The 15189-nt window shown below is 31.3% G+C and overlaps 6 protein-coding genes across 6 annotated transcripts; 3 read left to right on the top strand and 3 right to left on the bottom strand.

Annotated features, from left to right (window-relative positions):
• Window positions 1–1431: 1431 nt before the first annotated feature.
• Window positions 1432–5052, bottom strand: LOC123702774 (luciferin sulfotransferase). Its single transcript, XM_045650566.1, has 5 exons — window positions 4714–5052; window positions 4142–4218; window positions 3360–3554; window positions 2337–2490; window positions 1432–1816 (listed from the first exon to the last, which is right to left on the bottom strand). Exons 1-5 carry the CDS (start codon window positions 4919–4921, stop codon window positions 1455–1457), a joined length of 996 nt encoding a protein of 331 aa, XP_045506522.1. The 5' UTR covers window positions 4922–5052; the 3' UTR covers window positions 1432–1454.
• Window positions 5053–7043: 1991 nt separating this feature from the next.
• On the top strand, window positions 7044–8054 carry LOC123702725 (transmembrane protein 216-like). Its single transcript, XM_045650512.1, has 2 exons — window positions 7044–7366; window positions 7440–8054. Exons 1-2 carry the CDS (start codon window positions 7132–7134, stop codon window positions 7631–7633), a joined length of 429 nt encoding a protein of 142 aa, XP_045506468.1. The 5' UTR covers window positions 7044–7131; the 3' UTR covers window positions 7634–8054.
• LOC123702723 (28S ribosomal protein S10, mitochondrial) lies at window positions 8051–9149 on the bottom strand. Its single transcript, XM_045650511.1, has 3 exons — window positions 8955–9149; window positions 8639–8889; window positions 8051–8352 (listed from the first exon to the last, which is right to left on the bottom strand). Exons 1-3 carry the CDS (start codon window positions 8967–8969, stop codon window positions 8100–8102), a joined length of 519 nt encoding a protein of 172 aa, XP_045506467.1. The 5' UTR covers window positions 8970–9149; the 3' UTR covers window positions 8051–8099.
• Window positions 9150–10616: 1467 nt separating this feature from the next.
• On the top strand, window positions 10617–14272 carry LOC123702776 (zinc finger protein 227-like). The gene is made up of 2 exons (XM_045650568.1): window positions 10617–10662; window positions 12844–14272. Exon 2 carries the CDS (start codon window positions 12931–12933, stop codon window positions 14029–14031), a length of 1101 nt encoding a protein of 366 aa, XP_045506524.1. The 5' UTR covers window positions 10617–10662; window positions 12844–12930; the 3' UTR covers window positions 14032–14272.
• LOC123702623 lies at window positions 11012–12343 on the bottom strand. The gene is made up of 2 exons (XM_045650383.1): window positions 11427–12343; window positions 11012–11327 (listed from the first exon to the last, which is right to left on the bottom strand). The coding sequence occupies exons 1-2, from the start codon at window positions 12341–12343 to the stop codon at window positions 11012–11014; spliced, it is 1233 nt and encodes a 410-aa protein (XP_045506339.1).
• A 389-nt stretch (window positions 14273–14661) lies between the features above and the next one.
• On the top strand, window positions 14662–15042 carry LOC123702825 (dynein light chain roadblock-type 2). Its single transcript, XM_045650633.1, has one exon. The coding sequence runs from the start codon at window positions 14701–14703 to the stop codon at window positions 14992–14994; it is 294 nt and encodes a 97-aa protein (XP_045506589.1). The 5' UTR covers window positions 14662–14700; the 3' UTR covers window positions 14995–15042.
• Window positions 15043–15189: the final 147 nt, after the last annotated feature.

The following is a 15189-nucleotide window of genomic DNA, read 5'->3' as shown; positions in this document are numbered from 1 at the left end:
ATAATTAATGTTATACTGTAGGAAAATAATTTAATAAATGTGTTGCACAAAGTAATAAATAAAAATAAAAAATATGTGTACGGTTAGGTATTTTATCCATATTATTACAAATTTATAAATGTTATTGATATTTAAAAAAAAGTATTGCTACTCTGAAAAATTAACCAAAGTATGCAGTATTTTTTTATTAATTAGATAGTTATTGTCAGTTATGATTTTATACAATTTACGCTTATTTCTCATTAATATAAGTGAAGAACAATGCAACTCCAAAGAATTGTTCCAAAGAATACAAAATATGTATACATATACTATTTTATGCATAAATTAACTACCTATCTATTTATAAAATCGCCTGTTTCTCTATGGGAGCTTTATAATGACAATAGAAAATAAAGTAAAAAGTAATAGTTGTAAATTGTTGAATAAGCTTTTTAAATATTATTTTTGTGAGACAAGGCAGAGAATTTTTATTTGTATCAACATCTTTGTAAAAAAAGTAGAGGTTTAAATAAAAAAAATAAGTATTATATTATAATTTATTGAAAAAATACATCATACTTATACATAATTATTATTGACATCCATCTTTTTTTAATTATTATTATTTATTTTATATTTTTTACATTGTTGACACGACGTTCTTTAACAGTCACGTACAATCTCATAAGAATTGATATTTTTAGTAGATAAAGGTATTTAGTATTTACAAAAATATTTATTTTTACCAATATTTGTTATTTGAGATTATTATTTTAATATACATTTAGTAATAAGTAATTGTAAATAAGTCTTTCGAATCACTTGAATCACTTGAATCACTGTAAAAAAATGAATGTTGTGAGTCAATTAAATACATTTCTAGTCGTTTTGAGATTAATATTGTATGTACTTAATTCGTTACATGTTTATACAGTTTTATAGATGTTAAAAGTACAATAAAAAAGCACATATTGCAATGTTGTCATATGCATAAAGATGTATTATTAAAATATGTATATTTAGTTGCCATAATCATACCTATGTATTTATGTAATCATCGTCATATACCTAATGTTGATTCTAATGTAAGTAAATAAATGTTCTAAGTATTTTATTAAATCTTATTCTTTTAAAATTTCAGACTTTATGTACTATTTAAAAATCTATGTCATTAAAAAAAGGACATTTATCTCACGGGTAGTTCTTATTTATCTGTTGTAAGTAAAAATAATTGTCTGTCAGCTACGAGTATTTGTAAATAGAATGTATTTGTTGCCATACACTTATGTGCAAATAAAACGCATTGAATTTTTATGTTTATTTTATTGAAACCTCACAATACACTATAACTAAGCCTGTCTTAATTTATATAGCCTACATTGACAAACAATTAACAAACAAATGAACAATTATTTAAGAATTAACAAATTCTAATTCAAGTTATTATAACACCAGTGCATGATACATTTAATTTACTCGAAACTCAGTTCAGTTCCCTTCAAATGTTGATCAGCCCAGTCATCGAATCTTCGAGAAAGGTCATCGGACATGAAGTTCTTCCAATCGCCTATTTCGCCTTTCCTTATAAATCTCAAATCTGTTTGTTCTAGATAACTTTTCCCGAAGGATTTTTCGAGAATTCCTTCTAAATTAACAGCTCGATTTTGCTTCATATTTTGGAAGGACAAATGATCGCAGAGTTTGTCGACTTGTTCGTCAGACATGTCCTTGTTGAGAAATTTCGCCGTCTTTCGTACAACCATGGGCAGATCGCGTTTCATGTCTTCGAACTTGATGAAAAGTATGTTTGGGTCGTCGCGTCTCTTCCAAAACCCTGTTAATCGTAATTTTTGTTAAAATCCAATGTAAATGATGTGATACTATATTTTTAACTAGCTGTGCCGCGCGGTTTCAGCGGTCTTAGCGTGATAATATATAACCTATATTACTCGTGGATAATGTAGCTTTCGAATGGTGAAAGAATTTTTAAAATCGGTCCAGTAGTTTATGAGCCTATTGATTACAATTACAATCAAACAAACAAACAAAGTTTTCCTCTTTATAATATTAGTGTAGATAGGTAAGTAGGTATTAGGTTTACAAATACATTTCTCTGCATTGAAAAGGTAAGTGGGTAGGAACTAGGAAGTAACATATTTCATCAATGTTTTTTTATTTAGCAAATAACAGCATTAGTAAACATTTTAACGATATGGAACGAATCACGTAACATTAAGCATAAAAATATCACTTTCATCTTTCATAGCATTTCCTACTTACCTTACCACACAAATATCAATAACTTTTTACTCTACCTACAGTAGTCTGTAAAGTCTTAATAAATGGGTACATACCTAGTATATGATTCCATACGGGTCCAAAAGGCGCGCGATCTCTCATGAACAAGTCACAGAAGTCTTCGAAGGTGCCCTTAAGACCATGGACCAGGGTACAGTAGTGATAGTAGGATACCACCATGTCTTTGGGATTGCGGGACGTGTATATTACCTATTATAAATTATAATGATATGAAATGAATACTCTCGAAGACAGACGTACTCTTTCAGACATTATGTTTCTTTATGATCTCCTGAACAACAAACTAGACTGCCCCCAAATAACAGAAAATATATATTTTAACACCCCTCTAACTCGAACACGTAATACTCCTTTATTATTTATACCACGTACAAAAAATCAATATATGAAGAACTCACTCTTTAATCGCCTACCTTCGATATACAATGAAAAATTTTCTACTCTTGACATATTTAACAGTCCTCGCAATCGTTTTAAATCCAATGTAACTAAAATATTATCAAACGTACCTAACACATTTTAATCATTCACACGCACACACATACATACACACAAACACACCCAAACGCACTCACCCACACACACAACTCACCACTCTTTAATAAGTTACTGTTTTGAATATACATATAATTGGTAATAATTGTAAAACTCGTAATTGGCGTATTGTATCATAGATATAAGTAGATTAAGTCAAACTGTAAGCTGTGTAGTTTTCGAATAAATAAATAAATAAATAAAATACATATACCTAGTGTCATAGTAGGCCTTAATTCTTAGGTAAGTGAGTAAAAACCGAATTTTAGTCAAGATATTTTGAAAATGGCATAAGTAGTTACTAATAAATAAATATTATAAACTAAAAGAAAAAAGAAAGTTTTTTTTATTAAAAATATTTACGAATTTTTTATAAATAATTAACTAGTTACGAATTTTAATATGATTATCATTTTTTTTTATAAACCTTAAATACATACCTATGATATAAGAACAATCGCAAGATATTCTATCGAGATACACATAATATGCTATGTCAATCGTTATTTTAAAACAAACATTACCTTCGGCTTAGCAGTTCCATCCTCCTTCACAATATCAATAGGAAGCAGGTCCCAGGGGAGATGACTTCTAATATAACGTGGGTGCGGCAGGCGATACTTCACGAGGTCCACGGAGGTGCCTTTGACTGATTCGTCGTGCCACTCCGCGTGACCGTCTACCATGATACAGCTTAGCTCTACTAGGGGACAGCGTATCTGTATGGCGAGATAAATAGATGTCAACGACTTACCATCTTATTCTAGTTTAGAGGAAAATCTATGCGTATGTCATTCCACTAGTTTAGGTACTATTAAACAAGTGTTAGGTTTTTAAAAGTTAAAACTATAGGAGCTTAGGCAAGTTCACGGAAAGTTGCTTTTGAATTTGATAATTCGTTATCAAACCTAACAGCTTGTCTTGAGTGGAAGATAGGTACTTATTTTGTTTATTTTCTTTCTAAGTGTTTGACTTATACCAGTCTTTACTTCCTAATTTCTAGTTTTCTAGAAAAATTATGTAAATTCCTCTAATTATATTTAATAAGGTGATCGATATAGACTTACTATATTTAAAAAAAGGAAAGTATGGGAGCTTAGGACTAGCTAGCCTTTCTAGAGTGGAAAATAAATGCACATACAGAAACCTCGGAGAAAAACCACACACTATGCAATATACGTAACTAGTTACTTCATAGCATTGTAAAATTAAAAACAGCATTTTTTATTAATTTATTTTTTGGATTATAAGTATTTAAATCTAAAAATTAAACAATACCCTGAAAGCCCTGCTACATAATACGCACCTGTTGTATTGATTTCGCACCCTCATAATCCAAATCGTGACCAATCAACCAAACCATTTCTTGTGCCCAAGTAGAACCTAGAAAATATCAGAAAGCGCAAATTTTGAGCAATTTATATTGTTACATATAGACATAACATGAGCTTGCAAGTTCATTATTAAAAAAAAATTGTAGATATATTATGTGTTACATTTATTTATTAAGATAAGTTATTTCAATTAAGTTGCAAATCATTTGTAAGTAATTAGTTAATTTTTTGTAAATAATTTGTGTTATGTTTACATTAACAGGCTCATTGACTATATTATAATTTTCTCGTAGACCAATGCGAGTGCATGTATTGATAGTGAAAGCATTATTTATGACTTAACTATTCTGTAACGAGTGAAAACACATTAATAATTATAACGTTTAGTGTTTACTTTCATTACAAGAACGTAAAGAACACGCAGGAAAATTAAGACTTTTAAAAAAATTCAGCTCAGGTACACTTTATATCAACCAATAAGTATTTAATGGCTCTGTAAATATAAAGTAAATGAAAAGGACAATAAAGCATTAAAACAAATTACCAGTCCGAGGATAGGAACACATCCAGACGTCGCTTTCTAGCACCTCCATGTCCAAAATATCTTGGCCTATCGTCATGTAATCCGCAGGCAATATAACCCGGCCAGGATTAATCTCCACCATACAATCCTTTTTATCGAACATGTTGTCCAACATAGCTCCAGTCTCCTCGTCCAATTTCGAAAACGACAAATTCGGTTTCGTTCTCATTTTGAATTTTCACAGATAAAATAATTAAAAAAATAAATTACATTAGAACTTTTTGCTAATATCAGCAAGACGTGTGCTGGCTGGGTGTAAGGGAAATGGAATGATCGCGTGCGACGGTAAAGCATTATGGATTTTCCTAACTCTCTCTATTCAGGCATGTTCACATTCATTTTTCAATAAACCTATTTAATGTTGTAAAAGAGATCATTTTATACGCCAATCGCAAATTGAATTTTGTTTACTTCATCACCATCATTCATTTTTAGGCAAATTTTACGTTCTTAATTTCCTAGCAAAATTATAGATACTTTATTTTTTGTAGCGCCTTACAAATATATTTCAAATTAATAATACCTATCCCTTGAAATTGATCTAAAATTATGTAGGTATGCAGCGGTAGCTACTACGGGAAGTTAAAGCACAACATGTAGTTAAAGCTCATATTGCCAAAGTTTAAAATGAGCTTTCATGAGGTAACAACTATCTGGTAATGAAATTGTAATCTGTAATAAATCATTATTTTCTGTATTTTGACGATTCAAAAGCGCTTCTAAACGAAGTCTAGATAAATAATTAAATATTTGAGTTTGCTAATTATGTAGAATAAGAATGAGAAGAATAAAATAAATTTATTAGACGAATTTATAGCAGACAACTGTAGATCTATACATTAGTATATATTAATTTATACATAATATTAATTATAAAGCTGAAGAGTTTGTTTGTTAGTTTGTTTTTTTGAACGCGCTAATCTCGGGAACATCTGGTCCGATTTGAAAATTTATCATTAATTGAGGAAGGCTTATAGGCTATATTTCATCTCGCTAAGTACATCAGGAGCCTGTGGGTAAAACCGCGGAGCACAGCTAGCCTCACATAAATTAGCGGCGTACATCCTCACTATGTATCATATACTAATTGCAATAATTAGAAATATTTTCAAATAAGAATAATGTACTCTACATTTATATCAACCACCGTTCTGTATACAGCCCGACTATCTTCCGTGTTCCTGTTCGACCACTTTCTGTTTCTTGCCATTCGCCCATTTGCAAGGTGCAGCCGAGCGCAACGACTATGTTACACGTTAAATATAACGTTACTATAATAAGAGAACTCTATGACAAAGATACGTCAATACTTAATTGTGAATCCTGCGTTTGTCTTTTGACTAAGTAATTCAGACCACAATAAAGTTTATCTAATCTAGGAAACAACATAGAGGCAGACATAATTAGGCAGTTATTATTTCACAACATTAACAGTCAGTTCTAAATAGCGTGCTCACTAAGTATTTCCTCGTAAGAAAACACGTTACATAAAAGAAAATAAAGATATTTTTATTGCAATATGTACTTAGTCGTCAGGGTTCTCTAATTTTGTGGATGTTTCTGTAGTTGTACTTAGAAAGATTAATTTTTTCTTGAAAAAACATAAAAATAGAGTAACTAGTTAACTGCAAAACTGCAAATGATTTGTAAGAATTTTATAGGGATTTTTATTATGTATTTAAATGATTTAAGATTTGAATTGCAAGGACAAAATAAAAGTTTTGTATATTATAATAGGTACTTTATTATCAATAAGCATGAACTTTGTTTACTGTGAAAACCCGAATGAAAACATTGTACTGTGATCATACTCTGATTGTACTCTACCCACACTCTACCTATCCAAAAACCACGCCATCTATTGATGAAAAGTGAAAACAAAAATGAAAATCGGTAGAGTCGTTTTTAACATGTTTTTATCCAAAATTTTCTAACTTAATAGCGAACAGAACATAGTATTTTTTTTCATAATAATATTATGTACTTAGTATTAATTATAATCTAATGGATATCTACCTACATAAATTCGAAACCATGCTCAAGCGTGCACCGAGAAAATAATCGATAATTCTGACAAACGTGTACTTAGGTAGGTACATTCGATATCTTCAAAATTTCGTTAGCTATAACGCTATGATTCTAAATACACAAATAATTCCACTTTAATTTCCCTACTTTGTCTGCGAAGCCCTTTCCCACCTATTTTCCCGCCTGAAGAACTTTCCGCAAGCGCATTGAAGACTCTTTTGGCAGTCGTTTATTTATTTTGTCACTTGACTTTTGAGTTTTGACAAAAAGATACCGTAACAACGGCCTTTGGTAACCCATAGTTTAAAACCAACAACAAACATTATTAACGAATCAGATAATAACTTAAATATGACCAAAGTAGCGAACGTAAATTCTAGTTTTGCTTACGAGATATTAATGTACCTTAATTCATTTTATTTGGGCATGTTTTTCGTTTGTGAAGTGGCCATGGGAATTTTGAAAGCCATAAATGTTTCTTACCCAGAAAATGCTTTACTGACTGAGGCTGGTATATTTTGTGCATTGTGTCTAATAGAAGTGCTCCGTATATTTTTAGGAAGAAGGGGAAACCTTGCTAGTAAAAGTAAGTTTTGTTAGGAATATCGACTTTTGACAAAATGTTATTTCGTAACTGAAAACGTGTATTTAAATTTCAGAGATTCCTGTATTTTTTTCGGTGATACTAACAATACCATCGGCTGTTGGTGTATGCTATTTTCTAATTTATCAAACCTATATTTTAAGGCTCGAATATATTTGGTGTGCTGTTATGTTGATATTTCATGCACTTGAGCTAGCGTTTGCTATCCTTTTCATTTTTACTGTATGTAAGAATCATCAATATGACTAGAACAGGTTTAAAAGTACCTCCTTGCCAAAGAAATATTAGCCAACTTGCTTAAATTATCATTGAATTCAAATGAGTGATGGCCTGTCTATGATTTAAGGAGTTTCACACATCTTTGTAGGAGAGTACTTTTAAACCTTGGCAACTAAAAAGCATCTAATGTCTGTGAATTAACATTTAGTGCATAGTATAACATATTGTATAGACAAAATATACTGTAGAAAATATAAATGTCTCAACTAGCTTGTAAATTATATAGGTACTATACGTGTTGTACTATAACTTCATAACTATTTAACTGCTATAATAATAACTTTGTGCTAATCATCAGTATTCACTAAATATATCATATAAGTATCATGTTCGCTATCACTATATGGTTGTAAATAGTACTTAGTAGGAAAGAAATAAAACGCTAAATCCTTATAAATGTATTTTATTAACTAACTCTACTCTATAAAATGTACATTTATTCTTCTGTTGGTGGGTTCAAATGTTCAGGTACTGCTTGGCATTCCACTTTAGTGACTTTTAAAGCACAACCTTCTGGTAAGTTCCTTTCAATGTACTCTAAGTATGTGTCACATGTAGATCCTGTTAATCGTTGCAAATGGATGAATCTAAAGTATGTTCGTATTTCATATTGCACTCTGTGCTTTTTGTAAATATGAACACATCTGAGCAATGTGTGCCTTTCCTTCTCTGCTTTTCGTAGTGTCCAACTGGAATGAACAAAATACATTGATTTTACATAACTTATGAATGCTTCTCAAACATGTAAATTATAAAAAGTTAAAGTTCATTCAAAAAATTTGCAATTTTGGGTTACTTTGATATGGTTACCCAATAGTATTTTGTAGATTGTTGGTGATATTCAAATATAAATAATATATGTTTAACACATTCTAGATTGTCTAAATCTTATATGGATGCTATGTTGTTTTTGCTATTAACCAGTAATTATTTTAATCTGAATCTATAGAGGACTAGCCAAAGTTGAGAATATACCTTTTAGTTACTTCAATGCCTAAATGTGAGGCAGCAGCAATGCAGAACCAAGAATAACTTAACAGAACAGCGGGGTCGATGCCTCTCATCTCCAATTCCACTCGTTTATAGAGTTTGTCCAGTTCCTCCACACTCGGTGGGACCGTTTCAATTGGTTTTATTGCATTTGTCGTGACTGAGGATAATGGTCTTACGGCAGAGTAATTTGCTACAAAAGCACTTCGAATGGCTGGTGATGTTCGCCATAATTGCTGAAAAGTAACAATTATTATTATAAAATAAAATAAACAATACATAAGAGGTTATATAAACATACCTTTATTATATTCATCTTATATATTATGTGAGAGAAATTGGATATTAAATAAGGTCTCGTCCACGCTTTTTGATTATTTATTTATTTTATTAAGTCATTTACTTAGCTTCTAAATTTATGGAAAATCGGAAAACCAAATAGGAGCTGACAATAAATTTAAAATTATTGACAGCATCCAAAAGTCAATGTCCGAATAAAATTGTCAATTTTTAAGGAACGTTCAAGATTGGTTATAAAAAGTTACTACAATGGAGATTTAAATTTAAAGTAACAAAATTCTTACATGTAAGTAACCTTCTGTAACCTTGTAGGTAACACGTCTTAAATGGATATATCTGTGGTATAGATTAATAATAATTGATTTGTTAGACACTTAGAGTATATATTACAATAGTATAGAGCGAGTGTATTGCACAAATTGCATAGTGCGCATCGTAGGCAGATGAGCTAAAGATACTATATAGATGTGTGTGTGACAAATAGGGATGGGTAGATATCAATTGCGTGTTAAACTATCGATAAGTTATGTAAATAAATATGTATCATAAGTAAATTTTATGTTCAATAAGTTATTAAAGGAAAAATATATGAATAAAGTATAAATATGTAATTTTAAATTTGTTTACCAACTGAATAAAGTTTGTTTATTCCATTTGAATATTAAATATTATATAAGAAATTTTCTTGTATTAATTATAAGTACTTTAAAAAAATATGTTTGATTGGAATATAAGAAAAACGTGAGTACTTTTTAAATAATAAAGTTAATAAAATAAAGGATCGGGTTTAGTGCTATTTATTAATAATAAATCAAACAATAATAATAATGTTTGAAAAATGGTAAAAAATATTAAGGAATAATTAATAATTTAAAATGATAATATAATAAATAATATTAATAATTTCTTTATTTAATTTTATCCATTCTACTATCAAAATCTTCAAAATCAATTTAGCGGTTCAGAAAATATATCGTAACATTACATACTTTACATTAACACTATAATACATTCGCATTCATAATTTAGAAAGTGTATCGTACAAAACACACCACAAATTTATTTATAATACATTTTTAAAAGAGTTTTAATTTTAAAGTTAAATAAATAATTTGTTAAAATATAGTTCTTCTAGTAAACTTTATATCGAGTACAGCGTTGGTCAGGTCACATCACTACGATCACGTGGCGGCAGTGAGGCGCGCGAGCGAGCCTGCGCGTGTCCGCCTCCCACCTACTCTTCACCCCCGCGATGCTAGATTTATTTTCATAAAATTATGTATAACAATCGACTTACTGATGAAATGTGATAGTGGATTTCAATTTTGTGTATTTTCTAGTATCGTTTTTGCAAGATAGAACTGCACATTTCACCACTTTTATTCGTAAATATGAAAAAAATCCAGAGCAACGCACTTCGTGAGCACTCAACCACGACTGCGAGCGCTCGCGGCGGGAGCGTCGTGTTGTTCCCACCTGTGCCTACTGTTCCCACTTGGTTGTTCGCACTCTATAGATAGTATATATACTCTAAGGTTAGACATCATAGTTTGACAGACGACAGTATCTAGTTACTAATCTGTGGTTTCACAATTGACATTGGCATAAGGCATTGTTTTTGTCAAGTTTTTGTTGTGATTCTTCATTCTTGTCAGTTGTCTCTTGGAAAAATAAACAGTAAATAGTTAAAAAAGAAAACAGTTTTTAGCTAACTCTGTCCATTATATTATTTGCTTTTTGACAGCTCACAACTATGAAATTTTGTATTTATTATGTAAAAATGTCATACAATAAAATACTGTTCTTTATGGACAGGTACCGCCCACTTAGAGATGTGCTTCACAGAACGATTCAATATTATTGTGCCACAGATTATAAATAATCGAAATGTGAATATATCCGATAAAAAATTCTTCTACTAAGTTAATGTTATTTAAACATAAAAACAACCAAATTGTAAGATAGAAACCAAATAAAATATTAATATAATATAAAGTTTTACTTTTTTTTTTAGTTTGAAAAACAAATAAAACAACGAGAGTAGTTTAATCTATTTTATTAGCCTAAGTCGTCAGAATTACAATCTTCACTGGATTCGTCCGATGAGGAGTCTTCAGTAATATGTAGGATAAGGTCTTGTGTGCATATATTGTCGAATGCAATATCACGGTCCCAATCAGATAATATGATACGTTTAGTTCTCTCCACCACTCTTGCCCAGTTCTCGGCCGTCACGTGGGTGCAAGCGTCTTTTAGTAATGCCAACATTTTATTCGCTGTGAATGGCGGGCTCGTATTGCTTCTCGCAGCATGCCCTTTTACTTGAGCCCAGATGAGCTCTATAGCGTTGTATTGGCAGTGATAAGGAGGAATTCTAAGGACGATATGGCCATATTCTGCTGCCATTTCATCTATTACATAGCGTTTAGGTTTTTTTTTTGTTTTTAATATTTGTAATAATTCTATTTTTAACATAGAATCGTCCACATTTTCTCCATTATCGCGAAGCCAATTAATAATTTCATGTTTTTTATTAGCTTGTGTTGGCATTTTATCAATTTGGCGAGAGTGGTAAGGTGCGTTATCAATTAAAATTGTAGATGGTTCTTCCAATGATAGGAGCATGTTTTTGAACCACTCTTCATAGACCTCTGCATTCATTTCTTCGTGGTAATCGCCTGATTTCTTAGATTTGAATGCCAGCAGTGCATTTCGTACAAAACCTTTTGCCGTACCAGCGTGACATATGATGAGGCGTTCACCTTTTCCCATTGGTACTGCGGAGGTTGATGCAGCAGTACCGTCAGTCCAGGAACGGGATATTGTGTGGTTAGCGTTGAGCCATGTTTCATCTGTAAAAACAATATTTGTCCAATCTTGTATTCTTTTTGCCTTTCTTAAAAAGTCACATCGTGACAAAGCAACATCAGTTCGTTCCATTAACACTTTTCTTTTATCAGATTTTTTAAATGAAAAGCCAATTGTTTTTAAAACTTTGGCCAATGAAGATTTTTGACCATGAAATAAACCACTTCTTTGCAAGGAAACAATAAGTTTTCTTAAAGTTGGAATTTCTTTTTTTAAATAGTAGTCATATACATGACGACGAATGGCATCAGCGTCAAAATCATCAACACCTGTCACCTTACGAGGCCGACGCTTTCTTTTTGGTGTAGAAGGTTTGTTTCTTTCCAAGCCGCTCCTACCGTAGGCATCATTCGTAATTTTAGTCACAGTTGGTAGACTGATACCCAATGCAACCGAAACACGGTTTCGCACTTGCGAGAAAGGTATGAGAGGACCGCCATTTTGATTTTCTTTCTCAAAGAAATCACAAAGTTTTAGCACTAACTGTCTGGATTGTCCTTTCAAAACTTGTCCTTTCGGCATTTTCAAGATCAATGGATCTAAACACTCACAAAAGATGCACCGAGGAATAAAACTACTCAACTCAAGGCGACTAACAAATGCGAGAGAACACTCAGCGAACATAAATGCGTGTGACTGGCACGGGCGTTTTGCTGCGAGTGACGGATGACGTCAAAATTGTGGCCGGTGGATGGTCGGTTGATGTTACCAGTATACATATAGGTAATATAATGTCAAACCGTTTGGAGATTTTAGCAATTAAAATATATGTATTTATATTAATAAATGATATATAAAATAACATATAAACAAAACAAAAATGCAACATAAAATGTATCTTTATAATATGTACTTATTATTACATTTACGTAATAATTTAATTAATTTAATTTATTTATTCGATTAATGATTATGTTAAAAATTCATAATCGGAATGATATCACAATCGAGAATCTTTTGAACATCACTAAAGCTATAAACCGTCGAGCTGTCAAAAAGCAATTCTTATAGTGGACAGAGTATAATGATCATTATTTTTCTGAGATAATTTAAGGATTGACGATTTTTTACTATTGATTACATACAAATTAATTATTGTCGGTGTGAAAATGGTTGGATATATAATGCTCATGAAATTAATACATAGTAAATTCAACCGACGTCGTCGAAGTAATCAGCAATCTACAAAAGTGAAAGAAGAATTTAATGATAGTTTACAATTTAGGGAAGAAAACTTCCAAGAACCCCAAACATGCAGGATATGTTTGAAGGATGGTGATATATCTATTTTTGGGGATAGTGATACTACAGATGTTTCAGAAGACATTCGCACATTTGCTGACATAGATATTAGCCAGAATGATCCATATCCAAAGTTTCTTTGTCAATCATGCCATTCTCTTCTACAAGGAGCACTACTTTTCCGAAAAACAGCTCAAATATCAGATGAAAATTTACGCCGACCGGCTTCTATTCACTCTAATAACGACGATAACACAGCAATGGATAATTATTACGAATCTGAATTAACAGATGTTAAAGAATCAAGCGATTATCACTGCAAAAGATGTGATTTATCATACAATACATTTGAAGAATATAGTGAGCACAGATTGTCCGAGGAACACGAAAATATGCGTCAAGTGTGCCCCATATGTAACAATAGTTACACAGCAATATACTTTAAAAAGCATTTAGCATTACACAAGTTGGAAACTTCATACATGTGTGATGTATGTGGAAAGAAATTTGTTGTTAAGGGTCAGTTTACTAGGCATAGATTGACACATTTCTATGATCTCCCGTTCAAATGTTCATTATGCCCATACAGAGGTAGGTTCAGGGAGTCTTTAAAGATGCACATGAGATCTCACACTGGAGAGAGGCCGTACCAATGCTCACAGTGTCCCTCTAGATTTGGGAGTAAAAGCAATCTGAATAAACACATGCTGATTCATAAAGGTGACCATGATTTCAAATGTGAATCATGCGGTCGTGGATTCTATACTAAAAGGGACTTGGAATTACATTTCAAAGTAGATCATACAGGAATTAAGGACCATGTTTGCAATATTTGTGGTAAAGCATTTGGCTATCGTAAACAAATGATGAAACATCAGCTCAAAGTTCACAAGAGACAAAAATTGAAAACCGGGAGAATCCCTTTATATTTGCAAGTGGAGTCTAAAATACAGCAAGAAAATGACTGAATAATATGAAGCTTGTTTGTGTTAAATAAACAAACATTGTATTGCTTTTGATGTTAGGAACAATGTTATTAATATTGTTATTAGCAACTGGGACATTATTATGTAATATATTAATTAATTATGGGCAATTTATCTATAAGAGATATATACTGTGCATACAATATGTATACTGTATAACCTGATGTACAATGAAAAAAAGGACTGATTATTTCTGATGTTATTAAAATACTATTAAAATGTACTTTTTGTGTTTTATTTTTTAAACCTTGCCCATACATTTTAAATGTGTGGAATAACTCCACTTAATCTTTCTCATAAACCTACTTTACTAAATCTGCCTGAATTATACACATGCTTGAAATGTTATGTCACATCTTATTAATGAATAATGTTAAAAAAATATACTCCTATGTACTACATTCAATATTAAATCGTCAAATTCAAATCGTTACTTTCGAGAAAAATGTGTTAATTCGTTAATTTTTTACTTGCGTAAGTTCAAACTATAAAAAGTAAAAACTTTTTGCTTACCCAATCAATAAAAATAGACAATAAAGAAATTGGAACTTCAAATATGCCAATTTCTGAACTGTCAAAGTTCGAAAACTACCGAAACATTCAACTTGAAAATATAACGAACAAGTTGAATACCTACTTGATATCTTAATAATGGCAAACGAAGCTGAAGAAACCGTACGCAAACTATCAGCTCATAAAGGCGTTGTGGGCGTTGTTGTCGTAAACGGAGAAGGGATACCAATAAAGACGACTTTAGACAACCATGTTTCAGTACAGTACGCTGGTTTACTGGGCTCTTTAGTAGATAAGGCGAAGTCAGTAGTACGGGATCTCGATCCTACCAACGATCTAACCTTCCTAAGAATACGTAGCAAGAAAAGCGAAGTAATGGTAGCTCCTGATAAGGACTTCATTCTGATTGTTGTTCAAAACCCTGTTGAATGACGAAGGCTTTTGCCCTTACGGCTCGTTTTAGTCTATTTCTCTGTTATCACTTATTTAATATTAACTTAGAGGATTCGTTCTGTTTTTCATACTATTTTAATGTTAAAGTTATTGTGTGTCATTTATTAATATATAGTAAATTAAATATACATAAAATTGTTACGATTATTACTGGTTTATTTTTTCGTTCAATAA

The sequence above is a fragment of the Colias croceus genome, chromosome 24, assembly GCF_905220415.1.
Source record: "Colias croceus chromosome 24, ilColCroc2.1".
NCBI lineage: Eukaryota > Metazoa > Arthropoda > Insecta > Lepidoptera > Pieridae > Colias > Colias croceus.
The sequence above is the reverse complement of the archived record's forward strand: the minus strand, read 5'-3'. Positions and strand labels throughout refer to the sequence as shown.

What these genes read in the sequence shown, in the direction of transcription:
- LOC123702725 (XM_045650512.1), top strand. Translation starts at nt 7,132, where the DNA reads ATGACCAAAGTAGCGAACGTAAATTCTAGTTTTGCTTACGAGATATTA. An exon ending in GGGAAACCTTGCTAGTAAAA is followed by an intron (nt 7,367 to 7,439) that starts GTAAGTTTTGTT and finishes TTTAAATTTCAG; the next exon opens with AGATTCCTGTATTTTTTTCG.
- LOC123702774 (XM_045650566.1), bottom strand. Translation starts at nt 4,921, where the DNA reads ATGAGAACGAAACCGAATTTGTCGTTTTCGAAATTGGACGAGGAGACT. An exon ending in GTGTTCCTATCCTCGGACTG is followed by an intron (nt 4,219 to 4,713) that starts GTAATTTGTTTT and finishes GATATTTTCTAG; the next exon opens with GTTCTACTTGGGCACAAGAA. An exon ending in CGTATGGAATCATATACTAG is followed by an intron (nt 1,817 to 2,336) that starts GTATGTACCCAT and finishes TACGATTAACAG; the next exon opens with GGTTTTGGAAGAGACGCGAC.
- LOC123702825 (XM_045650633.1), top strand. Translation starts at nt 14,701, where the DNA reads ATGGCAAACGAAGCTGAAGAAACCGTACGCAAACTATCAGCTCATAAA.
- LOC123702723 (XM_045650511.1), bottom strand. An exon ending in GGCATTGAAGTAACTAAAAG is followed by an intron (nt 8,353 to 8,638) that starts GTATATTCTCAA and finishes TGTTCATTCCAG; the next exon opens with TTGGACACTACGAAAAGCAG.
- LOC123702623 (XM_045650383.1), bottom strand. Translation starts at nt 12,343, where the DNA reads ATGCCGAAAGGACAAGTTTTGAAAGGACAATCCAGACAGTTAGTGCTA. An exon ending in GAAAATGTGGACGATTCTAT is followed by an intron (nt 11,328 to 11,426) that starts GTTAAAAATAGA and finishes TATCGTCCTTAG; the next exon opens with AATTCCTCCTTATCACTGCC.
- LOC123702776 (XM_045650568.1), top strand. Translation starts at nt 12,931, where the DNA reads ATGGTTGGATATATAATGCTCATGAAATTAATACATAGTAAATTCAAC.